A 21,403-nucleotide genomic window follows, 5' to 3' on the forward strand; every position below is an offset into this window, starting at 1 on the left:
CACGATTGCTATTGGGCATTAGTACACTACCTAAGTAGCGGAAGAAATATTGATGTGCAAAAATATTGGGGACCAAAGTATCAACAAGTTAAGTATATATAGGTAAGTTTAGATTTACTGTGCTTGATTCCACATGCATGTGCCTTAACAATACATATATTTTGATCGAACCTGTGAACCTAAATATGAAGTTAAGCATAGCAAATCTATAACTACCAAGGCCTTGATATTTTGGCACACGGAGATAGTTCCACAGATATTCTGAGATGCAACAGAGTGCATGATAAATAACGAACAATCACGGTGACATTCCTGCACTGTGAGTTCAACTGAGGCATCAAAGTCGCCTTCTGCTTTTTATTCAGTTATACTGCCTGAATAATCGTTTGAACTAGTTAACTGTAATTGATTAACTGGGAATGTTGCTGTTGTATGTTAATATGAGAATACCTCTTGTTCTCTGAATGAATATGGTGGACTTGAGCTCAAATACTAAGTTATTTTTCATTGTACGATTATGGTATCCTAGGGCACATCCCTAAAATGTTAATTAACAAATCCTTCCAAAGTGGCTTCTTCGAAGGGTGAGGACTGTCCAGCATGAAGGTCATTGCATTGTATATGATCCACTTAGGTCATGAGACAGGGAAGAATGCCACTTTTGGAGAGGTTCCATAGGGACCATGGGACAAGAAGAAACAACATTGCAGGCTGGGGTTTCAATGGAGTCGTGAGGTAAGAAGAAACAACTCTGCACGCAGAGGATTCATTGGGACAATGAAACAGGTAGAAATAGCACTGCATGTCTAGAAACTACTGAAGACACGATGCAGGAATTAATACCACTGCATCCAGAGGTGACATGAGTCATGAGAAATGAATGAATATCCCTGCACTCAGATGTCCGGGTAGAGTCAGAAGATAGGAACAACTATCACTCCCTGCAGAGGTTCCATTGAATAAACTAGAAATGAATGAATATTACTGTGTGCAGCAGTTTCAATTGAGTCATACAAAAGTAATGAATATCACTACTTGCAGAGCTTCCGTCAGAGCTACAAGTAATGAATGAATACCAGTGCATGCAGAGATGCCATTCAAGTTACAAGACATGGATGCATAGCTCTGTACTCAGATGTTCTAGTGAAATCACAAGACAGAAATGAGTATCACTGCATAGAGAGATTCTAAGTGAGACATGGGAAATGAATGAAAGAATATCAGAGCACGTAGAAAGGTGATTGGAGTCAAAAGACATGAATGAATATCATTGCTCGCATAGGTTTCAATGGGGTCATAAGGCTGGAATAACTATCAATGCGCACAGAGGTTCCAATGGAATCATTATAAGGAATGACTACCACTGCACAAAGAGGTTCCAATGGAGTTATTAGACTGAAATGACTATCACTGCATGCAGAAGTTCCACTAGAGGTACAAAAAAACAAAGATTTATCACAGCATCAAAAAATGTCTTTAGAGTGATGAAACAGGAATGAACATTCAATTAAATCTGTGAGAAAGAAATTAAAATTGGGGAATGCATACGTTTCTTTGATATCCTGTAACAGGAATGGATATCGCTCCATGTAGCAACAAGAGATGAATGAATGTCACTATGAGTTTTTCAAACCTATAGAGGAATGGAATATGAAGTCAGGAAGTATACATGCTCCCAGTAGCTAATTTAAAGCTTATCTACTGGTCCTCTAACGTTATACAGCGGCCACTTGTATTGTGGGTTTAGAAAGTCTAAAGTAAGATCACTCCCATAGTATTCTTTGTTGGGATCGGAGACGATGGGCCTGGTTTAGAGTTTGGTGGATGGGGTAACTCCATTACAATCGTAATGGATATCCTATCCACCGTATTATAATCCCATTATAGCCAATGGAAAATGTAATGCGGTGGGCGGGATATCTGTCACGTTTGTGGTGAAGTAACCCATCTGCTAAACTCTAAATCAGGCCCTAGGTTTTAATATACAAAAATATGTAATGGCTGATGTCTGAATTATTCTGATTGGGATTTATGAGGGCAGAATTGCTTTTTTTGGAATACGTTCAAGTAAGTTTTCATTGTGGAATGAATATCCACCAGATCATCACTTGGAAATGCCCAGATTCAAGATCAGCGGACTATCTCTTAATGTATTGTGCAATATTAACTCTAGACTATGGGTACTGAAGTTATGTTATTTTACATTCACAGTATTTTCTACATAATTATGGATTAGCTGTACTTGCCACATAATCCATCCTCTTCTGCACAATCTGCAGATTTGTTTTTTTAAATTGAAGTGTTTCTTGCTGGAACAGATCAAAAGTTACTAAAAACGCTGCCAATTGTGTTGTGAGGCAGTGACAGGTTTTTTACTGCCCTTTAACATGTCACCTTCCTTTTGCTGATTGTTGCGTGTAGGTGTTAAGATGATACTGATGTGGTGCACACCACTAACATTCTAAACATTACAAATTAGTAAGGTAAGGCTGCCACAAAATGTGGACACAATATGGCACATTATATGCTTTCTTGTTGCATAATTTGATTAAACTGACCACCTAATTTGTTCTTCATCTGCCACATAATTTGAGTCAACCACTGGTTTATACCTTCATCCTGCATACTGAAAAGGAAGGTATTATCCTTTTCGATTATAGGCATGCATGTTTCTACAGTGGAGGGTGCACAATCATATGTCCTTATAGGAGAAGAGTGGAAACTTCTCGAGTTTAACATGTTATCACTTGTTGAAATATTCTGACTGTGAATTCTAAAATTCAGTGGTTTGGGCGTAGGGCATCACCTACATTTTCATAAACTATTGAAACTTTTAGTCCTCTTGTTCCCTTCTCGTTCCAGACAAATATCCATATAAGTGACTAATCCTAAGTGCATCACAGGGAAGGCTGTACCATCCAAGTAACATTAAGATGAATGCAAATAAGCATATAATTCATGTGATTAATTTCGAACTTTAAATAATATGATGGAAGTTGATACCTATGGAGGGTGGTGGAAATGGTTAAACTAAACTAAATTTCAAACAGCTGGCTCTGTGTAAAAATAGGATGCATATTTGTATGGCCAGAATTTGAACAGCCCTACAGGCCTCTCTACTGCCTGAGTTCCCTTCTTCCCCCGTTGCTATACTGTACCCGGTGCTTTACCAAATTGTATGTCCAGGCCTCTGCATCTAGGGAAAGACAAGGTGGGGCCAAGAGAATGCCAACTATCAAGAATCAACTAGATCATTTCCTTGCTTCAAAAAACAAAACAAGCCTAATTTTGTTTCTTGTTATGGACCGGAGGTTGATCCATCACTGGTGGTGCTTTGCTTTATGACCTCTTTGGCAGATCAAGATGAGAATGTAAGCATAAGATACAGAATCCAAAGAAGTCAAACTAGTAGGCAACATTGTCATCATTTTCACAAAAGTACAAACTTTATAGTGTGTCTGACGCCCACCTGCTAACACATTAAGAATGTGGCAACGCCACAACGTACCTGACCCCAGATGACACTATGTATTCCATGCAATGGTCAAGATACTTAAAGAAAAATACACAAGCCATAAGCTCCACTTTTAATGCACAGATGACTAGAGTTGACTCTACCCGTAGGGTTTGCAAACCCTAAGTCTTTAGGAAGAAGGTGGGCGCCAGACTTAAGAATTAATCAAATTGAATGATGGTCAATTGCACTGCCTCTTTAGGAGCACTCTTTGTACTCTAGAAAAAATGATGGGAATGTTGGCTGACCCCTGCTATGGTACCCTTTACAAGTCCTTTAAGAAGGATTCTTCATGCCATTACTCACTTGACGGACAGCCCTCCTTCTTCTCCTGAGACTTCTTCTCAGGGAACATGGTGATGTGATTCCTTCTTTAGCCTGACAAAATGTATGTTTTTTTTTTTTACTTAGAATACAGACATTGCCAACTTGGACAATCCATTGTAATTGCCTTGCTGAACAACATGAATATTTGGTTAAAGGAGAGGACCGGCATAACACAGAATCACCACCTCAACATTCGTGATATAATCTTAGGCACCTTATTGAATGGAGAAATGATCTTGGATTGTGGGTGTATTTGGGGTTAAGATGGTAAAACTCCAGCAATCTTCCCCTGGTCATTCTGAAATTTACCTAAATGTACCTAGGATTACTTCAGACATGCCAAACAGAAAAACGCTTAGTGACTAATCATAGGTCACCGGAAAGCAGGTAGCCTTATCTCATGTTAAATTGGAATGGTGTCCTGGTCTTGGAGGGGGCAAAGACCCTCTGTTATAAGATGCCAACTTTCATATGAAGTCATTTCCACAGTTCAATACTCACTACCTTCAATAGTTTTTCATTTTTTTGATCCAATTTCCTTCCTCTAATTTCCTCTGTCCTAATGTGTCTTTAGGTATCTTCTGCGACAAATCATATTTGTATATCCTTTTCCTTTCTTATGTTGCTGTTTTGTTAACATTATCTCTTTTTTCGGTGTGCCCTTGACTGAAAAATTAACAGGTTATGACTCTTGCTCATTGTCTTGAATTGTCAAGCAAAACTCAGGATTAATCCTTTAATAAAAACAATACTTTAAGCCTGTTGGTCTTTGTCTCTCTTTGTTTTCATACTCATCAATCTGTAAGTGCTTCTATCAATATATATGTATATTCCCAAAGCCGTTGTAGTGCGTTTGTATGTGTAAGTGTGCCTACTCTCCTGTGCACTAATCTATGGGCACAGTTCACTAAAAAGTAGTACATTTTCCTCTGTAGAACTACAACTACCTGCTGGTGCAGATCTACTACATTTTGGTGTCCTTAAACATTCCCAGAACTATGCCTGGAAAGCAGTGCCAGGATCAGGCTACCAGTCCTGCATCTGGGAATGTCAAGTGAGATATTGAAAAGGCCCTGTTCTGCATATGAGGGGCTCTCCGTAGCAGAAAACTAAGCAGGCGAAATTTTTTTGGGCAAATGGAAAACATTTTTCCCATGGTGAAAGCCCTTCCCCTACATAACCAGAAAGTCTGGGGTGATTCATTCCTCTTGTCTTCCTGCAAAGGGGATTTCACCAGCTCTTAAATCTCCAAACATTTCTAGGGTTGAAAGGTGTTGTATGGGAGTTTGGGAATACCCTGAAAATCATATCTCTGTGGACTTTCACAACCTTTCAATGTCAGCTACGCATTGCAAAGCCCACTTCACACCCTTGAGTAGGATTTAGTATTGCACATTTCTCTGCACCTGTGCTGGAGACATCTACAGTAGTAAAGGGAGTCATGCTCACCAGGAATTCTTTTGTGAACTTCAGGCAGATGTAAGAAAGGTAATTCTGATCACCAAGGTACGATTTTGACCACACTTGCCTTTGTCAAATTAAATAATATAGGCAACTTGATGGTAACTAAACTCTTGAAACTCAGAATTAAAGAAGAGTTCAGGACCAGAACGGACAATCATACAAATATTAAAAGTTAATTTACCATTTCCATTATATATTCACAGGTAAGCACACGATACTGCAATTTTAATGCACTTTCTTATAATGTGAACAAATGTAATTTTTGACACATTCAGAAAGGTATTTGCTACTATTTTGCAAACAGAACACTTAAAGGTGAAAAAGATATTCCTTGATAATCATGCCCACTATGGGCATGATTTATACTTTTTTAGCGCTGCTTTTGCGACATTTTTTGATGCAAAAACGGCGCAAACTTACAAAATTAAATTATATTTTGTATGTTTGCATCACTTTTGCGTCACAAAATGACACAACTGCGGCGCTAAAAAAGTATAAATCAGGCCCTATGTGTCTTTTGGTGCGCACATTAGCTGATGCCGGTCTCTTCAACTAGGATCTGAATTCTGAAATCCGCCCAGAATTTCGCCTTTATTAAAATATCTTTCTCCTTACCTGTTCATGAGCAACGGTGAATGAATCCCAGAATACACCAAGACTGTTAATGATTTCTTCCTGTGTTGGCTGATTTGTTACTGCATCAAAGATTGTGTTCATTATAGTTACTGTTTCCAGGGCACCGGGTATCACTACGGCTGCATAGCCATTTTGCTCAGGAGTAAGATCTTCAACAGAACTCAGCTAAAAAGAGAAAATGAGATTTAGAAATTTGCCATAATCTACATAAATTTTTCTCAAAAAGTATTGGGGTTAAATAGACCAGTCTTGGCAGCAAACATTCAGAGGGTTGTGATACTTTCAGAATGTGTATAATAGCAACAGTTGGGCAGTTACCATACAGAACTTAAGTTTCTAAGACTTGGGTTCTAAACTTAGCTTCATCGTTTAATTAAGGATTGATGTGGTTCTTGACAAATCCCTTTTTCCCCAGTCACTCAGATTAAATACATATGCGGCAAAACAACGTAAAATAAAAGGCCATGGTTTAGTCTGCTACTTTTGGGTTTTCACAATTATATCTCTCAACTACAATATGATATTTGTTACATTATGTCTCAATTACTAATGCTGTTTCTGCTGATGAAGGGATCTATCTCAAAATATGCCTGTGTCAAGTGTTTAAACCGTCTTTTTAGTAATTGAAAATGTGTAACCTCAGTTTTACCTAAGAAAGTTTATTTAGAGTTTGGTGGATGCAGAACATCAGCGTCCAAATTGTTGAGACATTTACATTGTGGGCAGATGTTTAGTGGACATACCCTCATCCACCCACCTCTGAATAACCTCCTAAGTTTTATGTTGTTACATTATGGCACTGAGAAGTGGATTTTTAGAATTGATCATTTTGAATTTGATTTGAATACTCTGTTTTCTATCTGTTTGGGATATTGAATGCATGTTCAGGTGCAACTATCCCCCCCCTCTTATAAGTTCACAGGATGTTATTAGTTGTCTACTGCAGACCCAGCTGCATGGTCGCTCACTTCCCGCCTGGTTTCTGTGATCTGTCCTCCACTCTCTTCTAGGTACATCCTCTCATGTTTAAGATGCTCTTGATGCAATAAAGGCATTCTTTGTGACATCCTGTGCTGCTGCTTGAAGTTCTGTCCTTGCCAAACTAACTACTTTACAGAGGTACTAAAGGGAACAACGAAGAAATAGCTCAATCAAGGATTGGCAAATGGTCCTTCTGGTGTAACATACTGGTGAATACTTTGATACTCAGATGCCCTTGTGAGCGTTTGCTATCTACATCGAACTACTGTATCATACACTCAGAAAGGTTTACCATAGCTAACCTTGACTTTCTCCTCCTTGAATAGTTATCAGTGTTGGACTGGCCGGTCAAGCCCCCTGGCCCTGCTGGATGGGCCAGTGTGTGGGCTCCTGTCTTTGGTCCCATCGAAGGCCACTGTCCCAAGAAAACTCACCAGCACTCTGGTCCATTTTTTCTGGCCAATCTGGCAGTGCCAGAATATGCGGCAGGCCAGTTCAACACTACTGTTATTGTTTATGGATGCAAGGGTGCAGCTTTTCGGAGGGGTTGTTCAGCTGCATTGCATTTGGTAAGGGAGCCTGCAGACAAGTCGTCGACAGCTCATTAAACTAGGTGTAGAGTGAGGCAGACAATGTGGCTCCTTTTTAAGTATGTGTGGCTGCATCCAATGTGAGGAGCTATAGAACAGGTTGAGACATGCGTGGACGAGTTTCAACTCTGAGATGCTCTTCTATGCCTAAACCACATGGGGATTACACTGATTAGTGCCTAATTCATTTGGCAGTGATTTTAGGTCTCTTTATGTTATTTAAAAAATGCTGCCATGACCGGGGCACAAATCCTGCACTGATGAGATAACTTACGTCACTCAGTGTTGACTTTCTCAAAATAGCTTAAAATATTCCAATTGAAAAACAGAGTGGGAAAATTAAGAGCAGGCAGTCATACTGCAAGTACACTACAGCAGCTCCTAAGGAGCTACTCTTGTCACCTGTCAGATATTTGTTTCATTCAAGATCCTCTGTGTTGTAAAAGTGACAGATCGGAAAATGTCAAGCTCCATAATGTACCTTTTAAAGAATACTGTCAGAGGAGATGTTTACAATTTATCCCCACGCATACTCTTCTGCCTCAGGCCCAATGGAGAAAAATTGGGGCAAAACCCCGAATTATCAAAGAGTGTCACTATCAAATTCTTCAATATTTTAAATCTATTTCAGTGATTGCTCACTACTATATTTGTACCATTGTATTCTTCCTCCACTTTATTTTCACTGTCTTAGAAATGTTCTCCCCACTTTTTCTTTACATACTTAGATATTCTGTTGAATTTTAGAAGTTCCGCCCAAATCGAGAATACGGATTTGTGGGAGCACTAAGCTGTTAAATCTCTTTCCCTGCATTGGACTCACTAGGAAAATAACTGTGAAATGCATGCAGAGAGATCCCTGTGGAATGAGGAAAACACATGCAGCAATAACTGTGCAAATACTTTTGCCGTAGTTCTTTCCCATGTCCAAGTTGTAAGTGCAGTAAATATGAGTCACAGAATCACCAAAGATCATGATATGGGTGATTTCCGGTGTGGCAAACCAATATGGTAGACCCAAACTTATAAGAATGAGATAATGAGGGGCTATGGAATGTCTTTTGGGGTACGCACAATTTCTTTTGTAGAATTGTGTGTGTTCAGTGTTTTGGTAACAGCCTCATACACCACAGTATGGCACCAGATCTCATGACTGAAGTATCTCGCTCTTAGACATCTTTGGGTCATCCAGTATCCTTACCTTTAACCCTCTCATCTTTAATGGTCTTCAGACCATAAGTGAATCTCATATTTATTTACCTGTTTGTACTTCTCGACCGAAATACCACACATCTGTGTTGTCCTCAAAGACACTTAAATTCGAATCTCATTGTGATCTATTTCCCTAAGACCTCGCAAGGGGTTCTTACCAAATCGAAACTTGGATTCAGGCACATTATCTCCTGTACTGTAACAGCCACACTGAAGTCCTCAAAATTGGAGCTCAGCCAATTGTCGCTTGGACATTCTGAAAAAAGGAAAATAAAATCAGTTTTAGGAGCAAGTCTTTCATTGTGTAATATAAAATCCAAATATCTTACTCTTCTACGAGCTTGACGGGGACATAATGGACAGAAAGTGAAATTCGTGTATTACATGGAAGTCAGTACTTTTAGATGGTAAGATCCCTTGAGGAGGATAGTTGAATTCTGAGTAGTTGAAGATCTCACGCTACTGTATTGTCCAAGCTTCTCTTTAGAAGCACACATCTTAGGTACCACATGTTTTTGATCATTTTCAATGATCACCGGTGAGCAAGCTGAAACAAACGAGTTGATGGGATTGGAGGGGGAGATGGCATGTTGAAGGGCTCAAGGGTGTACCAATGGATGGAGTGCTGAGGATTTAATGACCCAAATGATTTCCTGTCTTCATCCACTTCTGTAGTACAACTCTGCTGCATGCCTCTGACTGCACACTGGTACATTTGTGTGCTTAACACTGCAATATCTATCGATATGTTATGTTGATACCCAGCTCACAATCCTTAGTACACACTACCTGCAATTATAGGCAGTCATACAGTACCAGGCTACTAAGGAGTTATGTAACATTTTTGAGAATGTGCTTCCAGATAATTTATCTGTTGTATCCAGACCCACTAGAATTATGCGATTGGGAGGCTTTGGCGTTTTTTGTATAAATATAGAATTGTCACATTTGCCACATAATCCATTATCTGCTACATTATTTGCAGATTTCAACCAACAAAATATGTTTCTAACTGAACAGTTTAAAAGTTACTAAAAGCACAGCAACTAGTGTTGCCAGGCAGTGGAAGGCCTTTTGCAAAGATTTAGTGCTCACCTTTCTGTTGCCTTCTGCTACCTTTTTGTGTTACACTAGTACAAATGAGGTGCAACCAATGCCCAGACAGTGTTAACAAGGGCAAAAAAATAACAAAGTAATGAAGTAATACGATCAAAATATGTGCCGCATTATGCCTCATAATTTGCATTTTTTTGCTGCATAATTTACTTTATCCTGCAGCCTAATGTGGATCTCCTCTCTGCATAATTCAAGTGGCCCCAACTATATCACACGCATATGACATACACATGCTTGTGGAATCCCCTGCTCACGCTGCAGAAAAACACCTATCTAGTTTTTATGACATATTGGTGATCCTAATTTCACTCACTCCTCAAGTGTGTGGCATATTTGTAGAGAGGCGCACCCCCTGGAAATTCACACACTTGGATTAGAGCACGTTCCAGACACAATGATAACCGGTTTGTGCTTTGTTTACACAACCCGCTATTGCCTGCATGATGACAGCTAAGGTGGGCTACACGGAACAAACAAGGAGAGATTGGCGTCGAACACAAAATGTGTGGTAACTCCTGGTACTACACATATCGTAATTGGGAGTCTAGTGATACAATTGTCAGGTCGAACCTTTGTATACTGACTGGGTGAAAAAATGTCCAGTAACCACCAAAATCCTAATATTTGTCCCCATAAACCTTTAATTGGGTAGAATTTCTCTCAACCGATAGGTTTCGGCTCAACAGAGTCGGACCTTATCATGGGGTGTTCATGTCACATGCTTTCCTGGTCCACTCATAATGAGGGCGATGGATGGAACTTTGCAGTCGCCCATCTTAACAAATTTTCTATAATGGATCGAGTTGCTGGTAGGCATATGGTTCTTAGACACCTGCAGAGGGCTACGCATAGAAATCCTGGTGCATCCTGCAACCAAGTAGTGGTGGTTAATCTTGTGAAATGGATTTCAGTTATTCTTTTGATTAGGCCATAAAGTTTCTTATTTTTTTTTCTTCAGGGTGCATGTATAGTTCAATGACCAAAACACCTAAACGTTGTGACTGGATCCATGGAAAACATTTGTAATTGGTCAAGAAAAATGTACACCAGTGTCTCACGGTAATATAGACGATTTAAAGTAAAAACACAGCATTTTCATACCATGGTAAAATGATTCATTACTCTGTTCTCAGTCTTAAATCAGATATTTTTGAACAGCTGTAGAGCGATCCAAAATGATATATTTCGGTCTGATATTTTAAATATGAAAATGCGCAAAAAGATACAGAAAAGGGTTTCTGTCAACCTCGAGGAGTAAATAGTAAGGTGAAGAATGACTGTCTGAAAAAGAGTGCCTGGTGAATGATAAGGGCTAAATGTGATAGTAAACAGTTTGCTAACAGTCAGGCAGTATTTACATGCTGATCCAAACTAGAGAGAAAGAGAGAGAGAGAGAGAGAGAGAGAGAGGTTTACTAACACTCAAGCAGTAGTTACATGCTGATCCAAACTAGAGAGAAAGAGAGAGATAGAGAGAGAGAGAGCGAGAGAGAGAGAGAGAGAGAGAGAGAGAGAGAGGTTTACTAACACTCAAGCAGTAGTTACATGCTGATCCAAACTAGAGAGAAAGAGAGAGATAGAGAGAGAGAAAGAGAGAGAGAGAAAGAGATTTACTAATACGCAAGCAGCATTTACATGCTGATGCAAACTAGAGAGAAAGAGAGAGAGAGAGAGAGGTTTACTAACACTCAGACAGTATTTACATGTTGATCCAAACTAGAGAGAGATAGATAGAGAGAGAGAGAGAGAGAGAGAGAGATAGAGAGAGAGAGAGATTTACTAACACTCGAGCAGTATTTACATGCTGATCCAAACTAGAGAGAGATAGATAGAGAGAGAGAGAGAGAGAGAGAGAGAGATAGAGAGAGAGAGAGATTTACTAACACTCGAGCAGTATTTACATGCTGATCCAAACTAAAGAGAGAGAGAGAGAGAAAGAGAGAGAGAGAAAGAGATTTACTAATACGCAAGCAGCATTTACATGCTGATGCAAACTAGAGAGAAAGAGAGAGAGAGAGCGAGAGAGAGAGAGAGAAAGCGAAAGAGAGAGAGAGAGAGAGAGAGAGAGAGAGAGACAGAGAGCAGAGAGAGAGAGAGAGGTTTACTAACACTCGAGCAGTATTTACATGCTGATCCAAACTAAAGAGCGAGAGATAGAGAGAGAGAGAGGTTTACTAACACTCAAGCAGTAGTTACATGCTGATCCAAACTAGAGAGAGAGAGAGAGAGAGACAGAGAGAGAGAGAGAGAGAGTGAAAGCCCCCAAGAATGAAAAAGGCAGTGAGTGAGAGACACTTGAGAGAGGGATTGAAATGGAATAAAAGATAATATAGAGGCACAGAGAGCAGAGGAAAGTAATGAGGCAGAAACTGAAGGGTGGAATACAGAGCATGAGGGTGCAAGAGATCAGGGCAGAGGCCCTAAAGAAAGAAAGACACTGGGAGACGGAGAAAGTAAGCAACAGAGGGAGGAAACAAGAATGCAAAAGAGGCAGAGAAAAAAAAGGAAAAAGATAAATCACGAAAAAGACTGAACCCAAAACTTGCAGCAAGTTTTTTAGAACAAGGAAGGCACATTACAGGCAGATCAAAACCACTCACGTGTGACGTTCAGGTAATCGAAAATCCATTTAGCGACAATACGTTGAGTGGCACTGTTCATATTGTCAAACGCAGCATTAAAACTGTGCACGCTGAAATAGAAGAAGGAAACCTCTGTCAGAGAACGATGCACCATTTTCATGCAGCAGCCCACCAGGGGCCATATTATGCGTTGGGCTCCAGGGTGCAACGGACGTGTGTGCCTGCTTTGTACGCCCCAGGGCACAATGGTATGACAGAGGAGACTACAGGCCCTTGTGTGCCCCCTTCTTTAATAGTGATAGCGCAGTGCTATAATAAAAAGGGAGGTCCCTTATTCGCATTGGCGCGTGTCCATCAAAAAGAGGGAATCAGTTTTTCTCTGCACTCGACGCGGGCGCAGAGGCAAACGTGCCATTAGGAGGCTCACTGAAAGTGGGGAACAACAAGGTGATGCACTTTCAGTGCAGCTCCTAAAGGCACCACTCAGGAGGGAAAAGGGGTCCCATGGATCCTACCAGATACCCTCCCGGTAGGTGGGTGCAGTCACTCACAGCGTCCGCCTGCACGTGGATCTCTCTCCCTTCAATCTGCGGGCGGGTTTACCACCTGCTCTGTGGAGTATGGAGCATCTTTTAAACAGCTGCTTCGTACTTTACCTTAAATATGGTGCCTGAGGGCATCAGGGGTTTGTGGCTTCCCTGGTAGCAGCACATTCTTTGTAATATAGTGCATTGTCCATGTTCGCGCCCGGGCTCGCCTTTTGAAAGAGTTGCCAAGGCGCAAACAGGGAACGTGGGATATATTCACAATACGGCCCCAGCTAGCTGTACAACGTGTGCCTTTCTCTTTGCATCACCAGCAATCACCACCCTGTTTCTTTTTGGCTAAACCATGTCTTACTCATTCAAATGTGCAAATTCACACAGGTAAAGTAACGAAAAACTCACAGAGGGAAGGACACCCTGAACACAGTGGAGCACGTGCACATGAATGCTTGCATGCAAACACACATACACACAAACGCACATACCACTGCAAATCCCCTCAGCCCGTTGCGTTAACACAGAACAAGCATGATAACACCCGCACTGGTGTGGGTCCTGAGTGTCGAGTAATCCATATTATTATACACTAAGATCACACCATACTATTGAGGACAAAAATATTAACAGTTCAGTTTGCATAGTTTTTATACTTACCTGTACATATATGTACCGTGACGATATATACATCTTCACGGTAAGTAGATGTGAAGTTAGGAATTGTAACTTTGCACTTCAGTGTATGCACCTCCCTTTCCATAGTTTTGCTCTTGATATTTTGGCTGTGATATTAACATATAAGCACGTTTCCTACTTGACATTCCAGGCTACCACCATCGCCACACAGAGACAACAGAGAGAGGCATTGATCAGGAATAAACAGAAGGTCCCCCAGCGTCACTGGCACAGGACAACCTGCTGTGCACACACATAGGCACAAGCCTGCATGTTCATTGACAAAACGATCTATACTCACATGACATGAAGTGTTGTGCAGTTCACTGTGGAGGGTAGTTTATAGATCTGCTCTGTGGTGATGCAGGCAGTGAACAATTTGAATCGTTCACCAATCCAGGTCTCATAATCACTGTCGTCAAATGAACCAAAGTGAGGGGCTATTTCCTCCCACATGGCATTCATCATCTTGCATCTGATACTTGGAATTATGTCATCAATATGTGCCTGGAGGGGCAAAGAACATCGAGAGATAGGTGAGGTCAGCAGAGTTGCTACTTTCTTCATGATATCTTGGTCCTTGTGATTCAGGTCATGGTGCCACCGGCATAGTGTGAGACTCAAAGTATAGCCATCTTTTTATCCAGCAGAAGACTGTAGATTGCAATTTTCTTCAGTTAATCAAAAGGTTATACTTCACTGGGTAGCAATTACCTGCATTTATCCACCAGGCACAAGTACGGATGCTCCTGCAGCACTGACAATTTTGTTCATGCAACCCTGACATGATCCTGTGCACAGCACGTGGAAATATGGCTGAGGATCTAAGATGTATGAACTATCTCAAGCAAGAAGACAGGCACACTAATCCCACTTTAATCACTAGACCAGTTTGTATGATCACAGGAAAATAACTATTTCTTGGGTTTTATGGTCTTATGTAGAGTTTGGCGGATGGACCATCAACTATAATGTTCTCGAAATACCATTGATGGGATTTCCACCATGCTTGTGATGGATTATCCCATCACCCGACCTCTAAATAAGACCCTTAATTCACTTCCCTCCAAGTATAGGGTTGACCCTGAGCCAGGAAAGACATTAAGTTCATGTTTATGATTCTGGTTTTGGGGTCCAGCTGTTGCTTTCACAGAGGGGATACATTTGTAAGGTATGATGAACTCTCGCCTGCCTGCAACCACGTTTTGTAGGGGACTAAGGCAGCTAGAACAGGTTGTGATATTGCTTCTTACCTGCATGGTTTGGACGTTGAGCTCGACCACAAATGATGTAAATTCCTCAAAAGTGTCTTTAAAATTCTCCAGTACAATATCAACTTTCATCTCAGCATCTTGCACGGTGGTGTCAACTAGAACATGCGACTCCACCACAAGCTCTGCCAGCTGTTTTCCACTGAGTAATTCTGCAGCATCAAACTAGGAAAAAAGAGAAGCAAACGCAACACAGCTGTGATTCATTATCCTGTTTTCAGCCCTCCAATGATTTAACTTGTTATAAGAACTGTCTCTCCTCCCCGTAAAGACCTAGAAGTGGGAAGTTTGACTAAACCACAGACCTTGCAGCACAAGGAACTGCATCCTCTCACTCGCACACCCAGTGGTCATGTAGACAGGGAATTTCCTAGACTACCTACCTTAAAAAGGCAGACCATATTAACTGTTAGAAATTGGGTTTTTGGTTGGCAGTCAGGTTACCCTCTGTCCAAGCAAAAGCCCTCACTCTAGTCAGGGTAAGTCACACACTATCCAAGATTATCCTGTGCCCACCCTCTGGTAGCTTGGCACGAGCAGTCAGGCTTAACTTAGAAGGCAATGTGTAAAGTATTTGTGCAATAAATCATACAATACCACCATATAGCACTACAAAAATACACCACACAGTGTTTAGAAAAATATATAATATTTATCAGGATAATTGTAGGTCAAAAAGAATAAAGTTGCAATGGAAAATTGTAGAAGTATCACAGGGAAGTGATATAAAGTGTCTTAAGTCTTTAGAATGTAACAAAAGTCTCTTTCAAGCACAAGTACCTGGTTAGGAGTGGAAAAATCTCCTCAGAGGGCCACAAGAGAAGAGGTGCGTGGAAAAAGGGTGTGTGCGTCGATTTCTCCCCAGCACACACGGACTTGCGTCGTTATTTTCCACGCGGGAAAGTCGGGCGTCGTTTTCCGGCGCGTGGACAGTCTCTTTCTGTGGATCGCGGGGATTACCAGATGTCCCGGGTCTGTGCGTGGATTCTCCTGCTTGTTCTCCGGCTGCGCGTCGATCTGCGGGGCTGCGCGTCGAATTTCCGAACTCACGGCAGGCGTCGCGTCGATTTCTCCTCTAGACTTCGATCTGCGGGGCTGCACGTTGAAATTACGATCTCACGGCAGGCGTTGCGTCGATTTCTCCTCTAGAGGTCGGGCGGCGTTGTCCTTGCGGGGCCGTGCGTCGGATCTTCGATCGTCCCAAGAGCGTCGCATCGATCAGCGTCGGTGTGCGCCGTTTTTCTCGCCGCGAAACAAGCTGTGCGTCGAAATTTTCGGCGCACGGAGCGTCCAAGTAAAAGAGAGAAGTCTTTTTGGTCCTGAGACTTCAGGGAACAGGAGGCAAGCTCTATCCAAGCCCTTGGAGAGCACTTTCACAGCCAGACAAGAGTTCAGCAAGGCAGCAGGGCAACAGCAAGGCAGCAGTCCTTTGTAGAAAGCAGACAGGTGAGTCCTTTGAGCAGCCAGGCAGTTCTTCTTGGCAGGATGTAGTTTCTGGTTCAGGTTTCTTCTCCAGCAAGTGTCTGATGAGGTAGGGCAGAGGCCCTGTTTTATACCCAAATGTGCCTTTGAAGTGGGGGAGACTTCAAAGAGTGGCTAAGAAGTGCACCAGGTCCCCTTTCAGTTCAATCCTGTCTGCCAGGGTCCCAGTAGGGGGTGTGGCAGTCCTTTGTGTGAGAGCAGGCCCTCCACCCTCCCAGCCCAGGAAGACCCATTCAAAATGCAGATGTATGCAAGTGAGGCTGAGTACCCTGTGTTTGGGGTGTGTCTGAGTGAATGCACAAGGAGCTGTCAACCAAGCCCAGCCAGACGTGGATTGTAAGGCACAGAAAGATTTAAGTGCAAAGAAATGCTCACTTTCTAAAAGTGGCATTTCTAGAATAGTAATATTAAATCCGACTTCACCAGTCAGCAGGATTTTGTATTACCATTCTGGCCATACTAAATATGACCTTCCTGCTCCTTTCAGATCAGCAGCTGCCACTTCAACAGTGTATGAGGACAGACCCAATGTTAGCCTATGACGGAAGCAGGCCTCACAGTAGTGTAAAAACGAATTTAGGAGTTTTACACTACCAGGACATATAACTACACAGGTATATGTCCTGCCTTTTATCTACACAGCACCCTGCTCTAGGGGTTACCTAGGGCACACATTAAGGGTGACTTATATGTAGAAAAAGGGGAGTTCTAGGCTTGGCAAGTACTTTTAAATGCCAAGTCGAGGTGGCAGTGAAACTGCACACACAGGCCTTGCAATGGCAGGCCTGAGACAAGCAAAAGGGGCTACTTAAGTGGGTGGCACAACCAGTGCTGCAGGCCCACTAGTAGCATTTAATTTACCAGCCCTATGCACATAAAGTGCACCTTACTAGGGACTTATAAGTAAATTAATAGTCCAATCAGGTATGATTCAAGGTTACCATGTTTTAAGGGAGAGAGCATATGCACTTTAGCACTGGTTAGCAGTGGTAAAGTGCGCAGAGTCTAAAAACCAGCAAAAATGAGGTCAGAAAAAGAGAAGGAGGAAGGCAAAAAGTTTGGGGATGACCCTGTCAAAAAGCCAGGTCCAACATGACCCCCTCCCAGCCTAAAGCCAGGGTAGACTAATCAACACTCTGATGGACTTCCCTGCTTAAGGCGATAGAACATGGACAATGGCCCACTACTGCAGGGGCACTCGCCAGTTCTATGCCTTTCCGAACTCAGTGAGGCTTCTTTGTCTATACTCTCTGGGGCCACTGATCTGGCCCATGGGGAACCCTTCTCATCACCTGAGGACCCCATCTGTACAGCTCCTAACTTTAATTTGCTTACAGATGTATCCCAGTATGCAGACAGTATCACCATGGCCAACAAAGTGATGTGGCCCATTCCATTCCTTGGGTCTGACTTCTGTCCCCAACCCAGGGAAAACTCTGCCCACAAGGACAGAAACAAATAGATGCCACTGACAGCTGTCAGTGTTATGAGCCAGGCCCCTGACCATCCACTGCTAGGTGGAGACCCGGAGGGGGGCCGTTGGCTGAGCTTCTCCTCCAGCTGGGGGGCTGGTAGGGAGCTCCCCAGGGATTCCTGTAGCATCCCAGAATGGGGGGTAGTAACCCCAGGGGTCTGGCACCCCTTCTCCACTCTCACCAGGTCAGGGGTGGGTCCCTGATACTGGTCCCTCAGCCCAGGGTCTGTACTCTGAGGCTGAACAGAGGACAGGGGTGAGTCCTTCCTCCCCGTGCCTCCCCATCTGGGCTTACATACCCTCCTCTGGGGAGTGGTACCGCCAGATATCTGAACTGTTAGGGCACCCTTGGGGGTCGGCCCTCTCAGCTCTCCTGACACTAAGGGAAACTCATTCCCCAGAATGCAGTCAATGGGCAGCTGGGGACTAACTATGACCCGCCTCTGGGTCACCTCCCCACCCCACTCTAGGGACACCCGGGCCATGGGGCGGAAGAAATCTTCCCCAATGGCTGGAGTCACTCTACACACCTGTCCGGTGTACTGCTCTGGTGACACTAGTCTCTCCACAATCATGGTAAGACTAGCCCCCGTGTCTCTCAGAGCGGTGACTGGGATCCCATTCACTCCCACCTGGTGGAAGTGACGACTCCCACCCTCAGGGATCACCAGTTTACCCTCTGAGTCCACCTCCCAACTGAAGGAGATGAAGGCATGGTCTACGACCTGCCCCTGGGGACGACATTCCCCTAAGGCCACATGGGCCACCCCTGTAGAGGTCCCAATATTGGGGGAGTTCTTTGGACAGACAGAGTCCCCCTTCCTGTGTCCTATCTGGGAACACTCAAAGCAGCGGGGGTGGGAATGGGATGCTTTGGGCCACTGCCCACCAGAACCCCCACCCTGTTTCTCAGAGGGGGTATGGGAACCCTTTCTTCCCCCCTTACTCTGGAACTCGTCTGGGTCATATCTAACCTCCCCCTCACTTTGTTGGGGGGAACCGGAACTACCCTTCTCGGGGTCACTCCCAGATACCTTTTTGGACACTCTGGTGCTTGCCCAGAGGTCCGCCTCCTCAGCAAGCTTCCTGGGATCAGTCAGCTTACTATCCACTAAGTGCTGGCGCAACTCTGTAAAAGTAGTATTAAGCATATGCTCTCTCAGAATCAAGTCATATAAACCTTTATAATCAGCTACTTTGTTGCCCCGCACCCATCCATTCAGTGCCTTACTGGAGAAGTCAAAGAAATCTACCCATGTTTGTGTGGTTTGTTTGGTGCTGTCCCTGAACCTCTGACGGTATCCCTCAGGGGTCAGCCCAAACTTGGCAAGTAAAATGGCTTTCTGAAGTGGGTATGTGTTTTGATCAGGTTGATCCAATGTGAGGAGTGTATCCCTCCCCAATGGCGGTACATAACCCCACATAGCTACCCCCCATTGCCCTTCAGGAACCTCATGAGCCCTTAGTGCAACTTCATAAGCAGCTAACCATTTATCTATGTCATCTCCCACCACAAAACTGGGCACCACATTTTTGGGTATACGAACCTTCTTTTCTCCAGCAGGTCCTGTCTGTATGCTGCCACCATTATTGCTGGATTCAGACTGTCTTGCCTTGATCTCCAGCTCCTTGAGACTCAGTTCATGAGCCAACAATAGTTTCTTTTCAGCCAAAGCTCTTTCAGCTTCCACTTGTTTGACTGCTCTTTCAGCTTCCGCTTGTTTGGCTGCCCTTTCAGCTTCTGCTTGAATCTGTTTGGCTGTTCTTTCAGTTTCACTTTGTTTGGCTTCTCTTTCTGCCCTCCTTTCCTCCTGTTGCGCCTCAATTTTCAGTTTTGCCATTTGCAATTGGAACTCCCTTTCCTCTCTCCTTTCCTCTGCGGTCAGGCTTTGTATGGAGACACTGCTCCCTGGTCTGGAAGGGTGCACAATTGCAGTGGTAACACCATCCATAGATAGTGAAAATCCTTCTGAGGGGCCATTTTCTGGCTCCTCTTCCTCATCATCCTCTAAATGGGCTTCTGCCCAGGCCCTCAGCGCCACTTGAAAGTCCTCCTTTCTGGAGGCCCCTTGGGTGGGTACCCTTAATGCCCTGCAGAATCCTCTTAGTTGTTTGACCGTGTATGTATCCAACTGGACTAGGTCAAAGTCCCCTGTCTGAGACCCAGTCAGAGACATGTTGAGTGAGGATTTAGTTTTTGAAAATTGTCAGGAAAAAACGGATTTTCAAAAAGAGATAAAAACCAAGTTGACCTTCAACTGTGGGTAGGTAGTGAGATACTTAGCTACTGTATGTCACTGCACAAATACAAGTCCTATCCTCACCGCTGATCACCAATGTTAGAAATGGGGTTTTTGGTTGGCAGTCAGGTTACCCTCTGTCCAAGCAAAAGCCCTCACTCTAGTCAGGGTAAGTCACACACTATCCAAGATTATCCTGTGCCCACCCTCTGGTAGCTTGGCACGAGCAGTCAGGCTTAACTTAGAAGGCAATGTGTAAAGTATTTGTGCAATAAATCATACAATACCACCATATAGCACTACAAAAATACACCACACAGTGTTTAGAAAAATATATAATATTTATCAGGATAATTGTAGGTCAAAAAGAATAAAGTTGCAATGGAAAATTGTAGAAATATCACAGGGAAGTGATATAAAGTGTCTTAAGTCTTTAGAATGTAACAAAAGTCTCTTTCAAGCACAAGTACCTGGTTAAGAGTGGAAAAATCTCCTCAGAGGGCCACAAGAGAAAAGGTGCGTGGAAAAAGGGTGTGTGCGTCGATTTCTCCTCAGCACACACGGACTTGCGTCATTATTTTCCACGCGGGAAAGTCGGGCGTCGTTTTCCGGCGCGTGGACAGTCTCTTTCTGTGGATCGCGGGGATTACCAGATGTCCCGGGTCTGTGCGTGGATTCTCCTGCTTGTTCTCCGGCTGCGCGTCGAATTTACGAACTCACGGCAGGCGTCGCGTCGATTTCTCCTCTAGACTTCGATCTGCGGGGCTGCGCGTTGAAATTACGATCTCACGGCAGGCGTCGCGTCGATTTCTCCTCTAGAGGTCGGGCGGCGTTGTCCTTGCGAGGCCGTGCGTCGGATCTTCGATCGTCCCAAGAGCGTTGCGTCGATCAGCGTCGGTGTGCGGCGTTTTTCTCGCCGCGAAACAAGCTGTGCGTCGAAATTTTCGGCGCACAGAGCGTCCAAGTAAAAGAGAGAAGTCTTTTTGGTCCTGAGACTTCAGGGAACAGGAGGCAAGCTCTATCCAAGCCCTTGGAGAGCACTTTCACAGCCAGACAAGAGTTCAGCAAGGCAGCAGGGCAACAGCAAGGCAGCAGTCCTTTGTAGAAAGCAGACAGGTGAGTCCTTTGAGCAGCCAGGCAGTTCTTCTTGGCAGGATGTAGTTTCTGGTTCAGGTTTCTTCTCCAGCAAGTGTCTGATGAGGTAGGGCAGAGGCCCTGTTTTATACCCAAATGTGCCTTTGAAGTGGGGGAGACTTCAAAGAGTGGCTAAGAAGTGCACCAGGTCCCCTTTCAGTTCA

General features: G+C 43.4%; 1 protein-coding gene across 2 annotated transcripts in view; it reads right to left on the bottom strand.

Annotated features, from left to right (window-relative positions):
* Positions 1 to 21,403, bottom strand: part of LOC138261133 (uncharacterized) — a 170,668-nt gene that overhangs the window by 107,747 nt on the left and 41,518 nt on the right. For both annotated transcript variants that reach the window (XM_069209809.1, XM_069209808.1), the window contains 5 exons: positions 14,892 to 15,074; positions 13,940 to 14,145; positions 12,440 to 12,531; positions 8,883 to 8,980; positions 5,921 to 6,106 (listed from right to left, as the gene is read on the bottom strand). In XM_069209809.1, the coding sequence (XP_069065910.1) occupies positions 5,921 to 6,106; positions 8,883 to 8,980; positions 12,440 to 12,531; positions 13,940 to 14,145; positions 14,892 to 15,074 (765 nt within the window). The remainder of the gene's footprint in view (positions 1 to 5,920; positions 6,107 to 8,882; positions 8,981 to 12,439; positions 12,532 to 13,939; positions 14,146 to 14,891; positions 15,075 to 21,403) is intronic.

The sequence above is a fragment of the Pleurodeles waltl genome, chromosome 10, assembly GCF_031143425.1.
Source record: "Pleurodeles waltl isolate 20211129_DDA chromosome 10, aPleWal1.hap1.20221129, whole genome shotgun sequence".
NCBI classification, from domain to species: Eukaryota; Metazoa; Chordata; class Amphibia; order Caudata; family Salamandridae; genus Pleurodeles; species Pleurodeles waltl.